The sequence below is a fragment of the Heteronotia binoei genome, chromosome 21 (assembly GCF_032191835.1).
Source record: "Heteronotia binoei isolate CCM8104 ecotype False Entrance Well chromosome 21, APGP_CSIRO_Hbin_v1, whole genome shotgun sequence".
Taxonomy (NCBI): domain Eukaryota; kingdom Metazoa; phylum Chordata; class Lepidosauria; order Squamata; family Gekkonidae; genus Heteronotia; species Heteronotia binoei.
This window is the reverse complement of record NC_083243.1, coordinates 41,011,060-41,033,116: the sequence shown is the minus strand read 5'-3', so window position 1 is coordinate 41,033,116 and position 22,057 is coordinate 41,011,060. Positions and strand designations below refer to the sequence as shown.

At 41.6% G+C, this 22,057-nt stretch overlaps 1 protein-coding gene across 2 annotated transcripts in view; it reads left to right on the top strand.

Annotated features, from left to right (window-relative positions):
• Positions 1-22,057, top strand: part of TTC8 (tetratricopeptide repeat domain 8) — a 59,402-nt gene that overhangs the window by 28,218 nt on the left and 9,127 nt on the right. For both annotated transcript variants that reach the window (XM_060261244.1, XM_060261245.1), the window contains 6 exons: positions 9,092-9,177; positions 12,843-12,930; positions 15,430-15,540; positions 18,180-18,319; positions 19,042-19,216; positions 21,030-21,152. In XM_060261244.1, coding sequence (XP_060117227.1) covers positions 9,092-9,177; positions 12,843-12,930; positions 15,430-15,540; positions 18,180-18,319; positions 19,042-19,216; positions 21,030-21,152 — 723 coding nt within the window. The remainder of the gene's footprint in view (positions 1-9,091; positions 9,178-12,842; positions 12,931-15,429; positions 15,541-18,179; positions 18,320-19,041; positions 19,217-21,029; positions 21,153-22,057) is intronic.

The window sequence follows — 22,057 nt, the reverse complement described above, 5'->3', positions numbered from 1 at the left end:
GGCTTCCCAATAACCAGTTTCTTGCCCTTTTCTATTTATGTGGGTTCAGAGAAAATCATATATGCTAGACCTCCCTGAGGTCAAAAGAGTTATGGTTATTACTTTGCTTTCCCACCAATTTCTTGACGTTTCTAAAGAAGCTGTCCAGTTTGCCTTTCCCTAGAAATAGAGCTCCAAAACGGACAGCCAGATCCTAAACTTTAATCTGTCTGGACTGAAAATAAATTGTGTTGACTTGAATCCTACCAGCTCAGCAAAGGTTGAAGCCTTTCTCCAACCTACGGAACCGTTCTCTCACAGAAAAAAGTGGTAGGATACAAGCCATTGTATTTGAAGGAGGGTGGGTGGGGAGGAATCTGCATTTCCTCATACTCTTTATGTCAGTGGTGTTTCCTTGAATTTGGCTGTTGTTTAATGTGTGTTGTTTTTCACTAAACAATTGGTCAAAATGCTAGCTGTTCATTTTTTCTCATAGCTCTGCATGTTATTTTTAAAATCAGTGCTAGGTGTCAGACCAGAATAATAGCCCAGATATGTACGCACCATGTGCCATGGCAAGAATTTGGACCAAACTTGGATATTCAACCCTATACCCTGACCTTTGACAACCCTGACCCATGTCATTTATTCCCTTTTAAAAATTCTTTATGTACCCTCATTTCTGCCAAAGCCCTCAAGGTGGCTTAACATTAAATACATTAGAAGAGAAAACAATAAACCAGCAGACCTTCTCTCAAATGCTGGGTTGTCTCTTTACAATGATCTAGTTTCTCTGGCCTGGGTTTCTCCTCAATTTATACTTGTGCTGTCACAAAGACTGTGGGTTGGCTGAAGGTTCCATGACCATTGGCTGCTGGCTTCAGGATGAAGTTGCAGTGCCAAACGTGAAGGGAATCAGAAAATTCTGGCTCACCCAGTTCCTAGAACGCTCACCCAGTTTTTGCATTGGAAGCCATAACTGTCTCCGCCATGCATAAGAACAAGCTGACTGTCCCTGGGCCAAGGGAGGCAAAATTACAGAACACTCATGTACGGGCCTTCTCCGTGGCAGCTCCGTACCTGTGGAACCAGCTCCCAGAAGAGGTGCGGGCCCTGCGGAGCCTGGACCAATTCCGCAGGGCCTGCAAGACCATCCTTTTTAGGCAGGCCTTCGCAGACTGCTGACAAAGGATGGCTGAACTTATGGTCCAGCAAAGTAACTCTATAGCGATTCTTGCCATTATGTAAATGGATAGAATAGCGCCCGGAACATCCCTGCTGCTGTTAAAATCATAAATTATATTATCTGGAATGGTTTTAAGACATGTATTTAATTATTGTATAATTCTAATGTTTTTAATTATTGTATAATGTTTTATTTGAATGTTGTTAGCCGCCCTGAGCCTGCCTAGGCAGGGAGGGCGGGATACAAATAAAATTTAATAATAATAATAACTCATCAGAAAACAAAGTTAGGATTCTCAAAATTGACCACTAGCTTCATAATGGAGGTGAGTGTTGCAATGCCCAAAATAAAAGGAATCAGAACATTGTGGCCAAGTTATTGCCATAAACACACATACGATTTGCAATGGAAGTTACAGTTCTCTGGCAAGCATACCCCACCCACAAATAAAGCTAGGTATCTCAATATTTGTCCCTAACTTTAGAATTATTATAGGAGTTGTCGTTCCCAAAACACAGGGAGTTCTAAAATCCTTGTGCAGGCTATTGTTTCATCTGGCATTGCTGCAGCTCTTTCAGCTGCAGGCAGAACCACTCATTCAGTATGCAAACTACCATTATATGTGACAAGCAAATAAATATTTATTTAGTAAGTAAATAAACTTTGCTCATTAGAGAAGTAAGATAAAGGTAAGATCAACCCCATTTTTTTTGGAAGTTCAACTTATCCAAATGCCTGATATACCCATCCCTTGAATATTACGGAAGAGGTTTTCACTTCTTGTGCTCCTACCTTTTGTGAAGACTATGGCTGTGTACAGACGGGCAGCTTTGGGCGCACCAGAGGTGTCCCAAACTGCCACCACAAACTGGAGCAGCCAAATCCCGATCAGACACTCCTGCATTATGTGCCTGTATATCATACAGGGGCCACTTTGGCGCATTCACACGGTTGTTGCGCGCCACCCCCTTAGCACAGTTTGGGTTTCTTCTTTTCCCTTACAGTTTTAGTGGCCATATGCTCGTGCGCACATACGCTCATGCATTCTGGGCAGTTTTTTAAAAAAAGAATACTGGTGAGCTCCTAGAGCAGATTGGTGGGTTCACAGCACCAACCCACCTTGCTGGCGTGCTCCCCCAGTCAGACACCCGGAAAAACAGATGGAGTGTAGCAGAAGAATTTGCTACCACTTCCCAAATGGTAGCTGTTTGATCCATAGAGGCATCAGAGGACATGGTGAGTGCGGGAGCAGGACGGGTGGCAGCTGTGCCTGTCTAACCTTGCTTTTTTAAATCTGCCTGGGGGCCGTCCCTATTTCAGATCAAATTGGCCAACTGGATTCAGACTATAAATCAGCAAATTTTCCCTGTTCTGATGTTTAGAATTTTATTTACACCAATAAAAACTGGATGAGGCTTATTAAGGCAAAAGGCAGAGGGGGTCAGTGCTCTGCTAATTATGTTTTTCAAAATGTTGTAGTACTGGCTGTACTACTGCAGGAATCTTTATTTTCATTAAAAACAAATCTTCATTGAAGATGGTGACACAATGAATTCAGGCCTTGCTACAAGCTAGCAGTTGTTATTGATGTAAGCAGTTGCTTTGGGGAAGGTCTTTTAAGTTAATAACAGCTAATGAGGCTTGGATGTTTACTAAAAGCATTAAGATTTTCAGCGACCAGGTTTCATAAGATCTTATTGTTCGGGGACAGGCAAATATATGTTGTTTGCCATTATGAAAAGTGCTCTGTGTGAATAAATGAAGTAATCCTGTTGTGGAAAAGGGCAGGGGTGTGTAAGACTTTGCTTCCAGGGATCTCTCTCTCCCCAAACCCCGCCCCCTTTTCCTCCTGCTGCCTTCATCCCTGGGCATGCAGGGAGCATAACGGGCTGCAATCACTCTGGTTCTAGGGCATTACTAGAGAGGACTCAAAGAACCCTCTTTGCCTCCTCCAGGCAATTCTCTTTTTAGCCAGGGCATGCCCTGATTTATGATGGGATATGAGACATGAAGAACCCAGGCAGAATGAACAAGAAGCAGTTTATTAAACAAATAAATAGAAGAACAATTATGAAAATGGGGCAGAATTAATACAGGGACACTGCAGCCACACATGGCACAATTCATAAAGAAAGAAGTCGCCTGGAGACAACAAAGCTGCCTCATGCAACCCAATACCTTACTTCCTATGTTAATACCTTCTGCCAGTAGGCCAGACTCACCACCCTGTGGGGCATGGGATTGACTCCTTCCAAAAGCAGCCTCTACAGCTCAGCTTCAGGGAATGAACACTTTCCCTTCCTGTGCATGCTCTCTGCCCAAACTCTGTCTTCTCACCAGTGACTGGCTTCTGTTTCCCCTTCATTTTTTTCTGAGCCCAATGATAAGGCTTGGAGGGTGACTGTGGAACTGTAAGCCTGTTGGAAAATTTACTCAGTGGCCTCAGACTTTTGTGGGCGTTAGGCTTCCTTGAGGCCTACAGGCCATTTATTCTTCAGACATAGGTCTAGGATCATGACATATGAGTTCTGTTTATATCAGTTTTTAAATACTTCGCATCTCCAAAGGTCTATGTAAAAGCAGCTAACTCAGAAATAGAAATGACACTGAAGTTCAACACTTTTATGTAGAATTGTAGTTCTTCTTGTTGTGATATCTTGGATCCTTGAACAGCAAAATGGTATTTTTATGCACTATCCAACTGGAAATCAGCATATGGGTGTTGATAATTGACATCCAAGACACTTATGAATCCTGTGTCTCAATCTGAATGATGTTTATACCACCAACGCTGCTTTATTTCATTTTTATTTAATGGTTTTAACTGTTTAATTTTTAACTGTTTTATTGTGCAATTTAAACTATTTTATTGTGTTGTAATCCACCCTGAGCCCATCTTGGGAAAGGGCAGACTATAAATTTGCAAAATAAATAAAATAAATTCAGGCCCTGGCAAGTTCACAGATATGTGCTATACAGGCAGATCACACCATTTATGAGAGTTTATCTGATTCTTTTGCTGCACAGCATTGCCCATGATTAATGTTTCTGTGCACAGCATTTCCCTGAGTACTCAGTCATGCACCATTCTATTACCTATTAGCATTTAAAAACAAAACAAAAATCAAGCTTGCGGGCCAAGGAAGGCCAAACCCATGTTCTGTTGCTCCTTAGCTCACTGTTCTTCCCTGTTTTAAAAGCATTTAATTTTTCTCCAAGTAAAGCCCTCTGGCTTCCCAAGTGGTTGTGGGAAAGTGCATTATCAGGTCTTGGTCATGAGAAGAATGCTGATATAAATGAACTTCACACCAAGATTCATGTATTACGGGCAGGCTTATCACATTTCAGTGGGGTGGAGCTTACCCTTATCCTACCATTCCACCGAGCAAAGTTGAAAACGTTCCTCTAGCCTATGGAGGTTTCTCCAACTTTAGCTGCTGTTCCTTCAACAGAAGAATCACTTAAGTTGGAAGAACGCTCCTTAGACTGGAGGGAAGTTCAGTCCACTCTCAGTTCATCCCATACCTCCATGGGCCTGCTCTACAAGAGAAAATTTTAATAGCTTGTAAAATGGGGATTCTTTGGGTACAGTTTAGCAGGAAGAATCACTTGGATGGTGATTATAACCCAATATGTGAAATACAATGGCCCCAAAACCTGTATTTAGTGCCCTTTGAGACCAGGTTTGTGTTAACCATAGTTAATTTCTGCACAGACATAATACCAAACCGTGGCTGAGGTTTTGAGAAAGTAACATGTGAGAGCAGAAGTTGATTCCAAAAGTGATTTATTTTAGTGGGGTTAGTGTCTTGACTAGGGATTTGACTTCATTGGCCCTCTATAGCTAGTTTCTTTATCAAAAGGAGGAACATTTGTGGGTGATATGTCAAACCCACACAGTATTAAGAGCCCTCTTTAAATACAGTGATGTTTTCACTTTAACAGGAAACTCATAAATATTAGGATTGCACAGAGAAAGAGTTTCAGGAATGGGAAGTGACTAGTTCAAGCGCTTGTTAACTTGATTATTCATCACCAGAATATTGACACAGATGTCCCTGACAGGCAAGCCCTATTATGTTCACAGGGGAAGCAGAAAATAGATACAAAATGTTCTAGTACACATCCCAGGCATCAAAGATAGCCGAGTCTTCAGGTTCACCATTTGATTTCATGCAGGTTCTTATAGGCAAGATGAATGCAAAATTGTCACACATAACAGTTACACAGATGTTTCCGTCATAGGACACAGTGTATGTTTGTATGTGTGAATAACTACGTATGTATAAAAAGGTCGTGAACTGAGGATGTTGAAGATCTGTTGCTTAGCTCCTGATGTTTAATCAGCACACTGGAAAAAGTAATCTACATTGCTGCATCATTTGTATTATCAAATTTCTGTCTACTAAATGAAGTAACAAGTGGGAACCCACAAGGACTTACGAGAGGCATCACATTTCCTCCTCCCCAACTCTTTAATCTTTCCCTTTTCTGAAAGTCCCCGTAGTCTCTCTCCCCTTTTCAGGGTTCCTTTTCTCTTTCTAGTGTTGCCATCTTCCAGGTGGGGTCTAAAGATCTCCTGGAACTACAACAGATCTCCCAACTTCAGAGATCAGTTCTTCTTAGGGTTGCCAACATTGGGAAATCCCTGGAGATTTGGGGGTGGATCCTTGGGAGGGTGATGTTTGAGGAGGGAAGCAACCTCAGTAGCATATAATGCCATAAAGTCCACCCTCCAAAACAGCCGTTTTATCCATGGGTACTGGTTTCTGTCATCTGGAGAGAAGTTGTAATTCCAGGTGATCTCCTGGCAACTCTAGTTCCCCTGGAATAAATGGCTTCTTTAGAGCAGGGGTGTCAAACATATGGCCTGCATGCCAGATCAGGCCCGCAGAGGGCTCCAATCAGGCCCTCCAGCAACTGGTTGTCGTCTGCTTTATTTTCCCTTGCCTGCTTTTTTCAGTCGCCATTTTGTGTTTCTCCTCAGATAAGCCAGAGCAATAAAGCAGCCTTTCCCTCTCCCCCTCCCTTTTCCCAAAGAGAGGAGGGAGGAGCAGCCTCAGCCAGTGAGGAAGCTTGGCTCTATAGCTCTGCTGGGTGATTAAGTTTGCCAGGCTCAATCACTGCAGAGCTACTGAGACAAGCCTCTCTTCCTTCTAATGAATGACTGAGGCTCCTCCCCCTCCTCATGCCCCAGGGAAGGAAAGAAACAGCCAGAGCTTCTTTTGCCAGTCCCTACCATCAGGAGAGCTACAAAGAGTGCTTTTAAGACTCGCAATGTTTTAGTGAAGTTATGAACTTTTTGCCTTGTTACAGAGAGAGAGAGTTTTGTTGGACTTGTTATGGGTGTAACTGGGTCCCCCTCCTCTTTTTCACTGTACTCATGCCCCCCTCCAGTCTTTCTCAATAGGAAAGCATGTGAACTATTTAGAAAAGAAATATCAAAATTAGGCTGAGTGTGTTCCACCCCAGGTTTACCCAGCAAATTTTCCTTAATTTTCCTTTCACATTTTCCTTTGATTGGGGGTCTTGAATTTAGACTTCCCAGATAGTAGGCTGACACTGACCACTGTACATTGCTGTCTCTCTGTTCTTGTAGTAGTTTTTTGGGGGAAAGTTGTATTTTTTTTTAGTCATAGTCATTTTTCTGAGGAAAATTATAGTTTTGATGACAGGCACATAGCCCTCAATCTGTGCCATGGTGCCTTCACATGCTCTTGACTAGTGCGTGAAGCTACTTCTGTACAAAAGCTCACAGTGTCCAGCTGCTTCATGTTCCTCTGGGTCTTAGCCTCAAAGCATTGACCATGAGATATCTGTAATGAATGTCAATGAATCAAAAGTAAGTTTGCAACTTACAGATGTGTACACCTGAACAGCACACATTCAAGACTGGTACAGCACAGACATTTTTGATGCAATAATTCATAGCAAGAGGTGACATTTATCAGAGACTGTAAAACAAAATATTGCAAGCGTGCTAATATTTTAAGTATGCTTTATTTTAAGTTAAAAAAATCTTTGTGTGTCTGTGCCCTTTATAAAGTTTATATGTCCACTACCTGGCATTACATTTTATGACACACATGGCCGGCCCAACAAGGTCTCATTTATGTCAAATCCAGCCCTCATAACAAATGAGTTTGACACTCCTGCTTTAGAGGGTGTAGGCTATTGTATTCTACTCCTCTGAGGTCCCTCCCCTCCTCAAGCCCTACCTTCCCAATGCTCCACTCCCCCCAAATTTCCAGGAATTTCCTAATCTGGAGTTGGCAACCGTATTTCCTTCCCATCCAACCTATCTTTAACTGCCCCTCTAACTTAAGCTTTCCCTCTCCCTGTCCCAGCAGCTTCTACCTAGGTAAACTGTGGCCCATTTGTATGGTGCTGGCCACTGGACTTGTTTGGTCACACCTTAATTTCCTCCTCCCCACACTTTCCTCTTTCCCGCCTACTGGCAGTCCCCATATCTTCTTCCTGCCTCATTCTCTTCTTCTTAGCCATTCTTCAACCCACCTTTTATCTGCCTTCCATCTTCAGCTATATTTATTATTTATCTATTTCATTTATTCCGCATCTTTCTCTACAAAGGGGACAAAAGTGGTTTACATTATTATCTTCTTTTTTATCCGCACAACAACCCTGTGAGGCAAGTTAGGCTGAAAGTATGTGACTGATCTAAAATCCCCTAGTGAGCTTCCACAGGAAGATGGAGATTTGAACCTGGGTCTCTCAGACTGTACTGTGAAGCTGTAACCAATATACCACCCTGGCTTTCATTGGGTGGTTGCTGTTTAACAGTAGCATATTTCATTCCATATTCAGTTGATGGTTGAAGTTCTCACTGCAGTAACTGGCCATTGCCCCTGTACAGCTCTGCAATATGGGCTTGTTTCTAGCTAACCATCTTTCCTTCCCTAATAGCCAGTTACTACAACAAATGATTTCATACTGTACTGTTGTATTGGCGGTTTGATTGGTGAGGGCATGTTTATGAAATATGCCCTTTCAATTTGGATGTCAGTGAGTTTGGGCAAACACAGTCCCTGGTGGTACTAAAGCTAAAGGGCTGATAGGTTCAGATTAGATTGTTATATTGTGTTGACTATTTTGAAGTGCTTAGACTGTGTGAACACTCTTCTCCTTTTACTGTCAGAGTTTAAAAAAAAATGCCTCTCAGTTTGTGGCTACTGTTGTCCATTGAGTTCAGTTTGTTATAAAAAATGGTTTCTAGAAATTGTATAGTTGAGCCTAGATGCAATGGGCTTCAGGGCCGAGAGAAGTGCACTGTGTGTTACTGGATGTCACTGCTTAGCCAGCCCCCATTTAAAAGTGCCTCTCTGCTGTTCCTATGGAGGTCATTGTCCTTGTTCTGGATTCAAAGTTTGATAATACAGCATTTCCACATCTCTTGCTAGTCTCTAGCATTACAGCCTCTTCTTCAACCAGTATGGGGAGGCTGTAAGGTTCTCATGATCTGTACACTTTTTTTTGTATTGACGTACAGGGCTAAGGTACAATCCACTTACTCAAGATTAAAATTCATGATGGAGGTGAATCGTGTTCCTAGTGCCTTTGCAATTGATTATGTAACTTAAATTATTTTTCTTTCCTGGTCTTGATGACTTTTTAAGAATGCATTTGTAATTGTAATGTTTATTACAGTCATAAAACCAGCATACAGTTTAAGAAAAATGCATTTATAAAACAAATCCATCAGTTCTGCAAGTGCTTAACATCAGTGCTACTACGAGGGGTTTTTTTGCTGTTTTAAACTGTACAACATAATAGAGGGAAGGCAAACTAAACCCAACTTTTTTCTCTGGTATGACATTTTTTACTTTAATCTTGTGCTTTTTATATCTTACTGTTTCTTTACAGTGTATTTTAGCTCAGAAACTGAAGCTGACCTTTTTCTTTTTAAAGGCTATAGATCTGGCAGCATACGCCACACAGCATGCCCAATTCAAGGACTGGTGGTGGAAAGTGCAAATTGGGAAGTGTTATTACAGGTAAAACGGTTCAGCTATTCTTCAGACTAGTGCATGATCTAGTCCACTGGGACGGCAGTGCTCATGGGATCTCCAATGGTCATGTGAATCCTGGCCTTCCACTACAGCACACATGCAGACACAGTATCAGGCTACTGAAAATGGCAGCCTGTATATGCCTTTCTTCCCATTCAGCCTGCTCCATCCAAGTAGAGGGTAGTGGGAAGAGTGGTAGTACAGAAGGCATGCTCATGCTGCCTTCCAGTCCTTCAGTATACTGAATGCCCCTGTGGGGAAATGGACTCAATTGTGCCCTATAGATGTCCTTCCACAGGCACTGCTCCTGTGGTGGATTGGACTGAGCTTGTAATATGTAATAAAGTCTGACCTGCACTGAAGGATGCTATGGAAACCATATAAGGTCATGGTGGGCTCATGGTTTGGGGAGTCAGGAGTAAGTCTTGTGCTGCCAAGTTTGAGGAACCAAGTTAAATTGGTGGTTTCCAGTTCAGGTTTGGGGGAATTCAGGAATCATGGCAAACTAGGGTTTGCTCAGTTGAGAGAGGGAAGAGGGAGAGTGAAGATGATTTTGTGACTATGTCTGATCTGGAGGAACCTCTGTTCTAACTTACTGTCTGATTTATATAATGAGAGAAACTTGTATTTAGCAAAAAGTGGACACTATTGTTTACATTTAAGTTAAATTAAACAAAATTGGATGATAAAGTGTGGAACTGCAAGCAATGGGAACAACTAAGATGTGATGTCTGACGCTGGCAAAACATGTTCCACATGTCATGACACTCCAGACAAAAATCAGATCTGCGTTTCTACCCCCTCTCCTTGTTATGTGTTATCACAATCATGCGAGTTTTCCCATCCCTCTAGTAGAGTGGAGTCTAAGGAAATGTACAATATGAGGATGTTATACCATAAACTGAAGGCTTCAAAACATTATAGATGGCAGGAGTGAAATTAACTCAAAGATGCTGTTTCTGGTGATCCATGGTATGAGTAAGATATGAACATGTCTTAAGCTAGAACTACAAGCCGGGAAACAGCAGTATCCTGAATCTCTGAATGGAATAATTCTGTCAGTCAGATTCCAGTTTTGTTTCCTTTATATTCTTTGAATAAAAGATTACAATATTCCAATATTATACTTTAGCCCAGTTATCTATATTTTCTTGTGGAATTTAGAGTATCTCCCCCCCCCCCCATTTACTGAATTTCCTCTAAACACATTCAATTTTATTTTAAAAATTTGGGAAACAGAGCTGACTAGGACAGCCAGGCTGTCTCTGAGGCTGCAAAGACCAGGGCTTGAATCTCATGAACTACTTCTGTAGGCCCTAGGTGGTCTCTGTTGTGGAGCGCTCTTCCTCTTACACTAGAACTTCCATTTGTGCAAGATCAATTATTTTCAGTGGGTCCTTGAACAAACTTTTAGCAGTTTTAGCAGAGGAGGGAGCACGCTTCAAGGCAAATACACATGCAGAACGTGTTCATGGGATCCAAGCCCAGGATTGGAAAATGCATTTTGAACTGAATAAAAACTTAAATTTGAGAGAGGAGGCTTGTGCAGGCAACTTTAGAAGGGGACACTCTTTTTCTCTCTTTTCTTTCCATCTGTGGTTTAAAGTACTAACAGTCTGGCACAATGTTTAAAGGGGATGTGAAAATGTTCTTGCTGTCACAAAATCTGCTGAATGAGTGACTAACAGTTAGAGCTGCATAATTGAGCTGAGGAGTTAAACCACTAGTCTGGCATATCCTCTCTGGGGTTTGTTAATGCTTTCTGATACAAACAATGCAGAGCAACTAGAGGCCTTCAGAGTTCCTAATGACATTGCTAATCATGGTGTTACTTTTATAGCTCCCATACAACTGCAGCAATACATAAATAGGCTCTAATATAATGCTTCAATTACCTTTTAACTTGCTATGTATAATGTATATTCTGAAAGACAAGAAAGAATGAATAATACTGTGGTTGAAATTATTTTTGTAGTCTTGGTTAAGAAGTCCTGCAGGAAAATAAGAGAGCAAAATCCAGCTTAGCATATTTTGCTGCTAAGTAATTTCATGCACATTTTGGCTTGCCAAATGAAAGGGGATGAAGTAAGGGTTTAAAACTTTACTTAGGCTTTAATTACAGGATCATCACATGCTCCTTAGAAAATATCTTTTGGCACTGCTGGAAGGAACAAGCAGTAGCACCATATGTACTATAGACTGTATATCAGGGGTGGGGAACATCCATCCCGAGGACCATTTACGGCCCTTGCGATCACTTGGTGTGGCCCTTGGGGAATTCTGGGCCGAGCTGAGCCACATGGCAGTCTCCCTGGGGCCTGGCTGGCCAGCAAGGATCATGGGGCCCAGCCACACAGTGCAGCGGCCTCCCTGGGTCCCGGCAGGGATCACAGGGCCCAGCTGCACTGTGCGGCAGCCTCCCTCAAGCCTTGCTGGCTGGTCAGGATTGCTGCAGGGCCTGGAAAAGTTACTGTCACAGTTCAGGTAAGTTTCCCCCTCATTTCTTTATTTGCCTTTCTTTCCATTTCTTTGCCCCATTTCTTTATTTCCCTTTATTCCCATTTCTTTCTTTCCATTTCTTCCCCCATTTCTTTATTTTCCTTTCTTCTCCCCTTTCTTTCCATTTCTTCCCCCCTTGTTTGCCTTTATTCCCTTCTTCCTCCCATTTCATTTCCCTTTATTTTCTTCTCCCCATCTCTTTACTTCCATTTCATTTTCCTTTCTTCCTCCCATTTCTTTATTTTCCTTTATTTCCCTTTCTACCCCCTTTCTCCCTCCCTTCCTTCCCCTCTCTCTCTCTTTCTCTCTGTGGAGCCTGTGTGGTGGGCATTGTGAAGAACTGCTGCTGAGGTATGTGGGTGCCTTTAAAGGTCTGCTGGGAGCGGCTGCAGTTTCTGCATGAAGGGAGGGAGGGGTGGCAGGGGGGTGGGGGGTGGCAACCAGCTACCACCAGTTCAAGTTGCACTTGATTATCCCAGATGGTGTGGCCTAATATGCTAATGTGTGTGATCTAATATGCTAATGAGTTCCTGATGGGCTTTTTCTAAAAAAAACCACCAAACCCTGGACCTATGCATTTGGCTTGGGTGGCAGGCCAGGGGTGTGTGTGCCAGATTAGGCTCTCCCCACATGACTTCAAATAGAAAAACAATTATTTGCATTAATTTTGTCGTCCTGAATCATTCTCTCTTGGCGGAGCACTGTTTTTTAAGTTGGTAATTTTGTATGGCCCATGAATTATGTTATAAATAAATATCCATATGGCCCTTGGCAGAAAAAAGGTTCCCCACCCCTGCTGTATATGAACAGAGTCCTAGTGACTTCATTAAGATTTTATCCACATGCATGGTCTGTGAATTTCCCCCTTGAATGTTCTTTTTTTTTCTAGGTTAAATGAATTAAGGGAAGGTTTATCCAACAGGAATTTTGTTAAAGCTAACTCTTAACAAAGTTTGGGCAAGTCCAGGAAGGATTTCAAAGTCCGTTGCAAAACTGGGGAGAAAATGTAATTTCTAACATACTGATTCTTCCATATGGATGGGAAGGGGTCCTTTTATTTATTCTATCGTAGCTTATAATTTAGACAATCATAAAATTGTCCCCAAATAGTTTGTTTTTCAGACATGTCTTTATATTGTATCTTTTCTCAGGTTAGGATTGTATCGTGAAGCAGAAACACAGTTTAAATCAGCTCTCAAACAGCAGGATATGGTAGATACGATACTGTATTTGGCAAAAGTAAGTTGGCATTTAGAAGTTAAGGTTTATTATTTCAGGTTAATGGTGTGGAACTAAAGGCTCAAATGTGAGATACCAGCAGAGTGGAAACACTTGTAGTAATGCTTTGTAGTAAAGGATACTCATTCACTTTGAGATAGAGCCACTTTTTAATATCCTTTTAAAGATCATAATACATTTTAATGATACTCCAGACTTTGAATGTGTTATCCAAATTGTAGAATTTGCAATAGTCTTTTCTTTTTCTTTTTTTCTTTTTTTTGGCTCTCACAAAAAACAAACATGCAGTTATTTCTTATATCCTCAGTTTGGTACATAAACAGATAATTCAGCAAAATCACAAGATCTGCCCACCATTTCACTTTGTATTTTTTTCCCTCCATAGAATACGCTTCCAAAAATGTTGACCAGGAGGGGGGTCAGGGTCAAGTTCAACTTTGTCCTATAACCAGCATGTAGTTATACAGTCCTACCAAGTTATGTGAGAACACGGGGGAGTAATATATACACAGCCACAGATGACTTTGCAGTTTTTCCTGCAGCTACTTGCTCCCATTGAACAGCTACGGCATTTCTAAATGGAAATTATATTTCCTGTCTAGCTGCATTTGAAGCTTCAAAGACCGTTCTGGCTTTATGTGTGGTGCTCTCCCATATAACTGTAAAGTACTGTCCAAGGTGCTGATATTAATGAGCATGTCCTCATTTTTAAAGAAGTGTCAGGTTTGAAAGCAGGTGTGTCCAAAACATTCCATGCTGAGCTGTTTTTCAAAAGCAATCCAAGAACAAACAAGTAGATTGCCGAATACTCTCCTTTTATATATAAATCTGTCACTGAAGCTGTTTACACAGAGATGATGTTGATAGAAGAAATGGGTCCAGAAAGTAACAAAGTGAAAATAAATACGACAGCCACATGGTAGACATTTCTTTGGAGTTTTAATGCAGAGGTTGCTGAGACAAATCCTTTGGGAATTGCTGTACAGATTATAAACAGAAATTTGCAGTGAATGCTTTGAAGAATGCTTTGGATACAGCTTTAGCACTGACATCCGGAAATGAGAATTGCCAGTGAAAGGTTGTTGCAGTCAAATTGCTTAAAACTCTTTTATTAGTAATATCTCTTTTGATGCAAGCCTGAGCTTCGCATATCCTCACCACCACTAAAACTAACCAGTCTCATTTATTGTTTGTACCCAAGAAGCAATTACTTTTGCATATCAGTACAGGAGATATCAAGAAGTAGTTAGCAAAGGTACTGCACTGATCCTGATGTTCTTATCATTATAGCACTTTTATTAAGCCACTTTTTGAACTTTCTCATGGTTTTTCAGACTTTCTTATCACATAGTGGTTGTTGGAGGCCTTGTTGCACTGAACTGGTTGTATCTTTTCAAGGAAGACAGTCATTTTTTTCTTCAGTTGAAATTCTTCAATTTATGTATTGGAAGTATTTGCTTTTGTAGCCATAGCAATAATCTGTTTCCTTACCCTTAAAGTGGGTACAGTTTGTTCTATGCTGTATTGCCTATTATGTGTAATGAGAATACCAGTGACAGCTGGCTTTCTGTTGTCTGGTATGCTGTGTCAGCATTACATTATTCATTGTGTTATTTCATTGGTATGACTTGATCTCAATGAGTTTGTTGAAATGTACTAATGCTGTTCAAGCAAGCTCAGTGAAACTGAAGAAACTGGTTGTTTATTGAGTTCCTGTCTGGCTTGGAGGTTACAGGTAGGTACCTCTATGGTTGTGTAAAAAATGTCAGAGGGAGCCAGTTTGGCTGTATTGGGGAGAGCCAATATTACCTCATACCTGTTTGACATAACAGAGACTGGAATCCTGTGAACAAGTTCTGTACATGTTTGTTAGATTGTCTCTACCTCAGAGTGTGCTTCCACTGAATCGTCTGTTTGCAGAAGAGCAATGGCTTTCAACAGGCCCATGTCTTTTAGAAGACAAGGAGGCACACATCACAGCAGACAAGTGCACATAGAACTGTTTAATGAGATCCAAGCCATAGTCTGCAACTATAGCATTTGGTTGGAACTGAATCTAAGGATAGAACAAAGAAAGAAACACAGTGCAGTATAGCACTCAGAAGGTCAGCTGTGTAATGCATTCTACCTTTCTGTAGCATGCTATCCAGCTTACCTTGGGGTGTTTCCCTCCCTCCAAACCACAATAGTGGCTAATGGGGGTAGGAAAGTGCCCAGCATTAAAACATTGTAGAATGGGTAACTCAGGGGTTTTTTTAGAGAACATAGCTGTGTCTCATTTATATGCAGTTCAACATGATTATGGAAGTTTGGAGGGGCAGTAGTGAAACCTAATAACGTTTGCCACACAGGCTCAGGCTATTTTCCTACTTTCATATTTTATTCTCTCATACAGTTTTGTACATAGAATCATGTAGCACAAGGTACAATTGTCGATTATGGAACCTTTGTGTAGAACTTGTGTATTGACACAGGCGCATCGGCTGTTTGTTTACTCAGGTGTATTCCCGCTTGGATCAGCCTTTGACAGCTTTAAGTGTTTTCAAGCAAGGATTAGATCGGTTTCCTGGAGAAGTCTCCCTCCTTTGTGGTATTGCCAGGATCTATGAGGTACGCAAGCCAAGTTACCCGCTTACAGAAAGAATCAGTACAGTCATTGTTGCCCTCAAAAATTCAATCAATAAATTTCCAGCATTTTCAGATGCTAATTGGATAATGCTAGGGTTGGGGCGGGGGAGTCAAGCTCAGATAACTTTGTTATGCCAGAGCAGCATTTCCTAGTTCAAAGACAAAACTGCATCCATTGAAGGGAGGCAGTTCCAGCTGAGAGCTTGTGATCCTAGGTCTTCTTGCTTCTTCCATTTGAAAGCAACAAATGTTTTTTGTGGCAAAGCTCCTGTCTGCAGGATTAACCAGCATTAGTCTTTTCAGATCAGCGCTTCATCAGCAAGGGGAGTAATTGGGAATTCATTAAGTCGGTAAGAACTACTGAATAAGCTAAATACTCCAGAAATTAAATAACAGTTCATTTTCAATGGAGAAAGGAGGTTAGTATTTATTGAAGTCATTGTATAGATTGCTCTTCCATATGCTCAGATAGGCATATGAAAGGTAGACGCAAGACAATCCAAGACACATGAGAATAAATTGAAACTTAAAAAAACAGGACAGCTGAAATGAAAAGAACAAAAATAACCTATGCTGCATACTAACCAGAGAGGCTGCAAGTCAGCTGAGATGAGGGGCTGGATCCAGACTAAATTTTCCATGGCAGAATTGAAGCTTCTTGTCTACCCCTCTGCAGTCCACTGATCTCCACAAAATGCAGCTCCTGGAGGAAAGGGGACCCAGAGGAATAGCATGAGGGAAGTGCAGTGCAAAGGGGGGAATTGATGGAAATGGCCAGTTTAGTCTGGACCCAAGCCAGGATAGAATCGTGGAGTTAGAAGGGGCCATACAGGCCATCTGGTCTACCTCCCCCCCCACACCCTGTGATCACTGCAGGATCAGCCTAAAGCATCCTTGAAAGTGTTTATCCAGCTGCTGTTTGAAGACTGCCAGTGAGGAGGAGCTCCCCAGGCATCTGATTCCACTGCTGAACTACTCTTACTGTTAACAAAAAATTAATATCCTTTCCATCCATAATTTAAACCCAAAATCTGTAGTGCTTCCTGAAAGTAAACAAGGAGGTCCCAAAAAATTCTTTGGTGTGCATGAGAGACAGAGTCTGGGAAGTCCATTCCATAATAAAGTATGGTAGACTGGTATAATGGGAAGCACCTGTTTTAAGCTTAAGGCTGTTTAGTGCTCTTCAAGTGTTTTCCGTGCATTTTCCTAATGGCAGCAGAGTATTTAAAATGATGCCCCCAAGGTGTTTTATGCAAGCTTGTTCACAGTTAAATTGCCATGGTTTATTGAGTTTCTCTTGCTATTTATAGACAGCCACACAAGATAAACAGGACTATAATAGCATCCATTTCCTGCAGCTTGAAAATAACACTGATTTCTGATAGTTCACCCAGTCTTTTCTGTCCTCAACAGTCCAAAGCTTTTTTTAAAAAGATGGATTTCCTAAAGTGGAAGACAGGTAGGCCTGTAGCTATGTAGGACTTGTGGGGGCGCTGCTCCCCCCAGCATCCTGGTGGGACCCCACTCAGGGTACCCTCCCTGGGGGCCCATGCAGCTGCCTCTGCCACCGCTTGTGGGCTGCCCCCCTCCCTTCTCCGCAATACAAATCATGTAGGAGGGACAACAGATGCAGCTTCCGGCCTCCCCCACACCATTTAAAGGATTCACTAATCAGCTGATAGCAGGCCCTTTAAATCATGCAGGGAAGTCACTGGCTGCTTCTGCCACTCCTCTGGCATGATTTGAATAATGGAAGAGGGATGGGGAGGAGTACCAGCCTTGCCTCTCACCCTCTCCTCCTGCTGAGCTGAGAGACAGCAAGAAGTCGGACTGCCGGTTTTCTTTCCAGCCAGCTTCAAAGTCGGCTGGAAAACAGGAAGACCTTGCCCAGGGAGGTTGCCTCTCAGGGGGATAGCCATGATTTTCTAGATCAGAGGGGCTTTTTAAAACTTTGAGTGCCCTCTGAATTTTTAAAAAGCCCCCTGACCTAAAAAAAATCCTGACTACATCCCTGAAGTCAGGTCTCACTTCAGCTGAACAAATTCTCCTTAGAAGCACAGGCTCCTCCCCTAATCTTCTCCACCCAGACTTCTGCAATGGAAAGGTTTTACAGAAGGAAAGGTATTATCTTTATTTAGAATGTTTGCAGTACAGCAAACTATTGCAAATCCCCTTCTGAAGCCATATTCCAGGCACCAAATAGTAATTTAAAAGTATTTTCTTGTTGCTACAAATAAACAGATTAAAGTATCTGTAAAAGTGAAGTCCAGATATGTACACTATCAGATTATTAAAATTTATCTTTTGAACATTTTTCCATGAAGTGGGAAATGTATTTCCATAATTATATTACACTTGTAGGTATGCAACTCATTTGAAATGCATTTGTCCTTCAGCAATAAAATGATACGTGGAGGGATTTATAAGATTACATGTAAACTGATTGTACTAGATACTGTCTAATAAAGCCATAGGTTTGATTTTATCGGGATTGTCTGTTCTCTAGCAATTCATTTCTATACTGTGCATGTCCTCTGCTAATTGCTGGTCTCATGATTTAGAATTATAGTTGTCACCTGTAATAAAAACTGAAAAAAAATAATTTTTCCAACTTTGTGTAGGAAATGAACAACATTTCCACAGCTGCAGAATACTATAAAGATGTCTTAAAACAAGACAATACACATGTGGAAGCCATTGCATGCATTGGAAGTAATCATTTCTATTCAGACCAACCTGAGATAGCATTGCGGTTTTATAGGTAAGGAAGTCTGTGTGTGGGCAGAAATTATTTAAGACAGTAAAATGTTTGTGTAAAAAAGGAAATGCTAATACATACCTGAAACAAATATTAAACTGGACTGACTGAATGAGACTTTGCAATAATCTTAGGATCATAGTCCTGGGAAGAGCCAGCACTAGCTTTCTAGCCAAAATCCTGTACTGAGCTTTTTTTTTGGTAGCAGGAACTCCTTTGCATATTAGGCCACACACCCCTGATGTAGCCAATCCTCGAAGAACTTACAGGGCTCTTAGTACAGGACATACTATAAATTCCAGGAAGATCAGGGAGGTGTGGCAAAGGAGTTCCTGCTTCAAAAAAAGCCCTGACTAAGAGCATCCCTGATAAGGATCCATATAAGCTTTCCTTTAAAACCTACTAGGGATGAGATTTCACAGCCTCTTTTCGTGTCCTGTTCTGTGGTAGGAGTCCATGTCAGAGCTAGTTCCCAAGCCAGTTTAGCTCCAGTTCCCAGCAGAGCTGTGCAGATGTAGGGAGTGGATTATGGATTCTTCCCGTGTGATCATGTTCTTCTAATGTTTCCCAGTAGGATCATAAGGTTCCATGCCACAGCGACTCGCATACTTCTATACTTCTCTCGAGTGCCCACTTCAAATGAAGAGAGGTGCTTGTGTAGTTTGGATAGTTTTATGATCCATGCTGCAAAGTTACAAATAAACACACATATTTTCTTGAATTAGGCGGCTCCTGCAGATGGGTGTTTATAACTGCCAGCTGTTTAACAACCTGGCCCTGTGTTGCTTCTACGCCCAGCAGTATGATATGATCCTCAGCTCCTTTGAACGTGCACTTTCTCTGGCTGAAAATGAGGAGGAGACAGCTGACGTTTGGTACAACCTGGGGCATGTTGCAGTGGTAAGAGCAAGATTTGTTACATTATTATAACAGTTGCACAGAAAAGCTGAAAGGTTAATGTGAGCCTGGGAAGTTTTTCAGAAGCCTTTAAAGTACTGGACAGTTAATAGTATTGGACCCCTCCCCCCTTGGAAAATTGCTTTGAAATGCTTTGCAAAGCATTTTGTGGATGAAATCGCTTGCATCTATTCTGACAAGGGTACTGCTTCAACAGCAAGGCATTTCCTTAGCCTTGACTACTTTTTCTCAAGCTAATGGTTGAAGATATTGGATTGGATTTAAGAAGATACTGGATTTATATCCCGCCCTATTCTCTGAATCTCAGAGTCTCAGAGTGATCACAATCTCCTTTACCTCAGCCGCCCCCACAACAGACACCCTATGAGGTAGGTGGAGCTGAGAGAGCTCTTCCTAGAAGCTGCTCTTTCAAGGACGTCTGCCAGACCTATGGCTGACTCAAGGCCATTCCAGCAGGTGCAAGTGGAGGAGTGGAGAATCAAACCCAGTTCTCCCAGATAAGAGTCCGCACACTTAACCACTACACCAAATGGGCTCTCTTAAGAACACTGGTTGCTGCTTAAGAACACTGACAATGGGCTTAGACAGATATGACCTGCAATTTTTATGCTATACCCTTGTCGATCATGGCTTGTAACATCTTGCAAAGAGAGAACTGATTGGGTTTGAGTGGGGTGGTACATTACTCTGAATGATCAGGCACATCATTTAAGAATTGTCTCTTAGTTGTTCCTGATTACAGAGGTGACTGAAGTGACTAGCAGTGCAGAGTTATACCCTTCTCAGACCAGTAACTTCATTGGCCTGAGAAGGGTGTAACCCTGTTTAGGGTTAAATTGAGCCATGAGTTTGGCTCTTGCCTCCAAAACTCACACTTCTGGTTATGCCCAGGTTTGTATACTTTTTTCCCCATTGATATTTCTAAGGGGTTTTAGGACATAGGTTCCCTAAGCACAGCCTGTTACCTCCCCCTTTCTTCCTCTTCTGTGTTGGTCTCTCCTGCCAGGGTAGACATGGCAGTTACAGAAATGCAGTTCATTGTAATAATGAAGAAATCAATTATGTATTTGCAAAATAGACATAGCTATGAAGTTTGAATTTTAAGATGTTGTATACAAAGGTACTCCAACAGAAGGACTATTGTATTTTACAGGTAATATCTTAATAACTGCTGAAGGGGATGTTGGAGAGAAATATTTTCTGTTCCATAGATTCTGTTGTTCTTGGTATGCATAATTATGTTGTATCCCCATTTTTCTTTCTGTATCCTTACTATTATTCCATACGGGGGAGGGGGAGGACCACAAAACCAACCTGAAATTCATTATATTCTAGCAAAGAGCATGTTATTTTGTGAAATGTGTGGGTGGGTGGGGGGGGGCGCGTGTTGTATTTGCAAGAGCTTTTACAAGCACATAGCATCCTCCCCATCCCTCCAGTGTCACTTTGTGACTCCACCCATTCACAATGCTAGCGGGCAAGCTTCATCACTAGGAGCAGCACTTTCCTGTTCTGTCGTAATTGAGGATGAGTAATTTTTTTTCTGAATGGCATCCATTCACTTAGGGAAGAAAGTAAAGGGATACAATTGAAAACACCACTGTAGGGAAGGCTCCTCTTCTCTGCTGATGTCACCAGCCATCGAGAACCGAACATGCTGCTATCCACATAGCCTCATTCTTAGCTCTGTTTCTTGGTCGCACTTCAGTGTGGCAGTAAGTTGGTAGAGCAAACAGTATTGGTGACTGACTTTTTATCAACTCTGTCATATGTATTTTTGGCTTTTCCTCCTCAGGGAATAGGGGATACAAGCTTGGCTTTCCAGTGTTTCAAGCTGGCCTTGACAAACAACAATGACCATGCAGAAGCTTTCAACAACTTGGCTGTGCTGGAAATGCAAAAAGGCCGCATAGAGCAGGTTGGTGTTAAAGTTAGAAGGGAAGCAGGAGCAATTGTAGCTTATGCAATTTGTTTCAGGGGACTTTTTGGTGAAAGGTTAGCTGGGAGTCCTGGCAGAATCTCAGAATGTGACAAACTGATTTTAGGCACCTTTGTGATTTCGTGCCCTGTGTGAGATCTGAGATGCTCAAATGGCCATCTCAACTCACCCCCAGAGCCTTAGCTTCATATATCATTTAAGGATTTCAAGGCATCAGGGATGAAAAAGCTAACTTTATAGATGAAGATGGTCCACATAAAATAAAGCAGTCACGTTAAAATATTCTGGTTGGTAGAAATGGTATGGGATCTGTTGCATATAACAGTGAAGAGACTTACTGTGTTGGAATGAGATGCTGTCATTTATATTGTGTAGCTGACTACAAAGAGTTGGGAATTCTTGTTGGAATATAAATACTTGGACTGGAATATGCATTTCAGTTTTTCTACTGGACTTCTAAAAGTTCCTAGTGATCAATTTTTAGGCTTGATTCAGGCACAACCTGAACCCATGGTTTATTTTAACTATTGTTAATTTGTGAAACCAAGTTCTTGGCAAGACCTGGTTTCATTGCTTTCTCTCCGTGGTCTAGAAGGATGACACCAGAGAATAGACCAGCATTAAGCTAGGATGTCTCCATTCAGACTTTACAAAAAAAGCATATTTAAGACCAGGCCTTTTTTTAATAGAAAAGGCCCAGCAGGAATTCATTTGAGTATTCGGCCATGCCCCCTGACATCACCATTGTTTCACAGAGAGCTTTTTGGTAGAAAAAGCCCAATAGGAACTCATTTGCATATTAGGCCACACCCCTGACACCAAGCCAGTCAGAACTGCATTCCTGTGCATTCCTGCTATTTAAAAAAGCCCTGTTTAAGACTAAT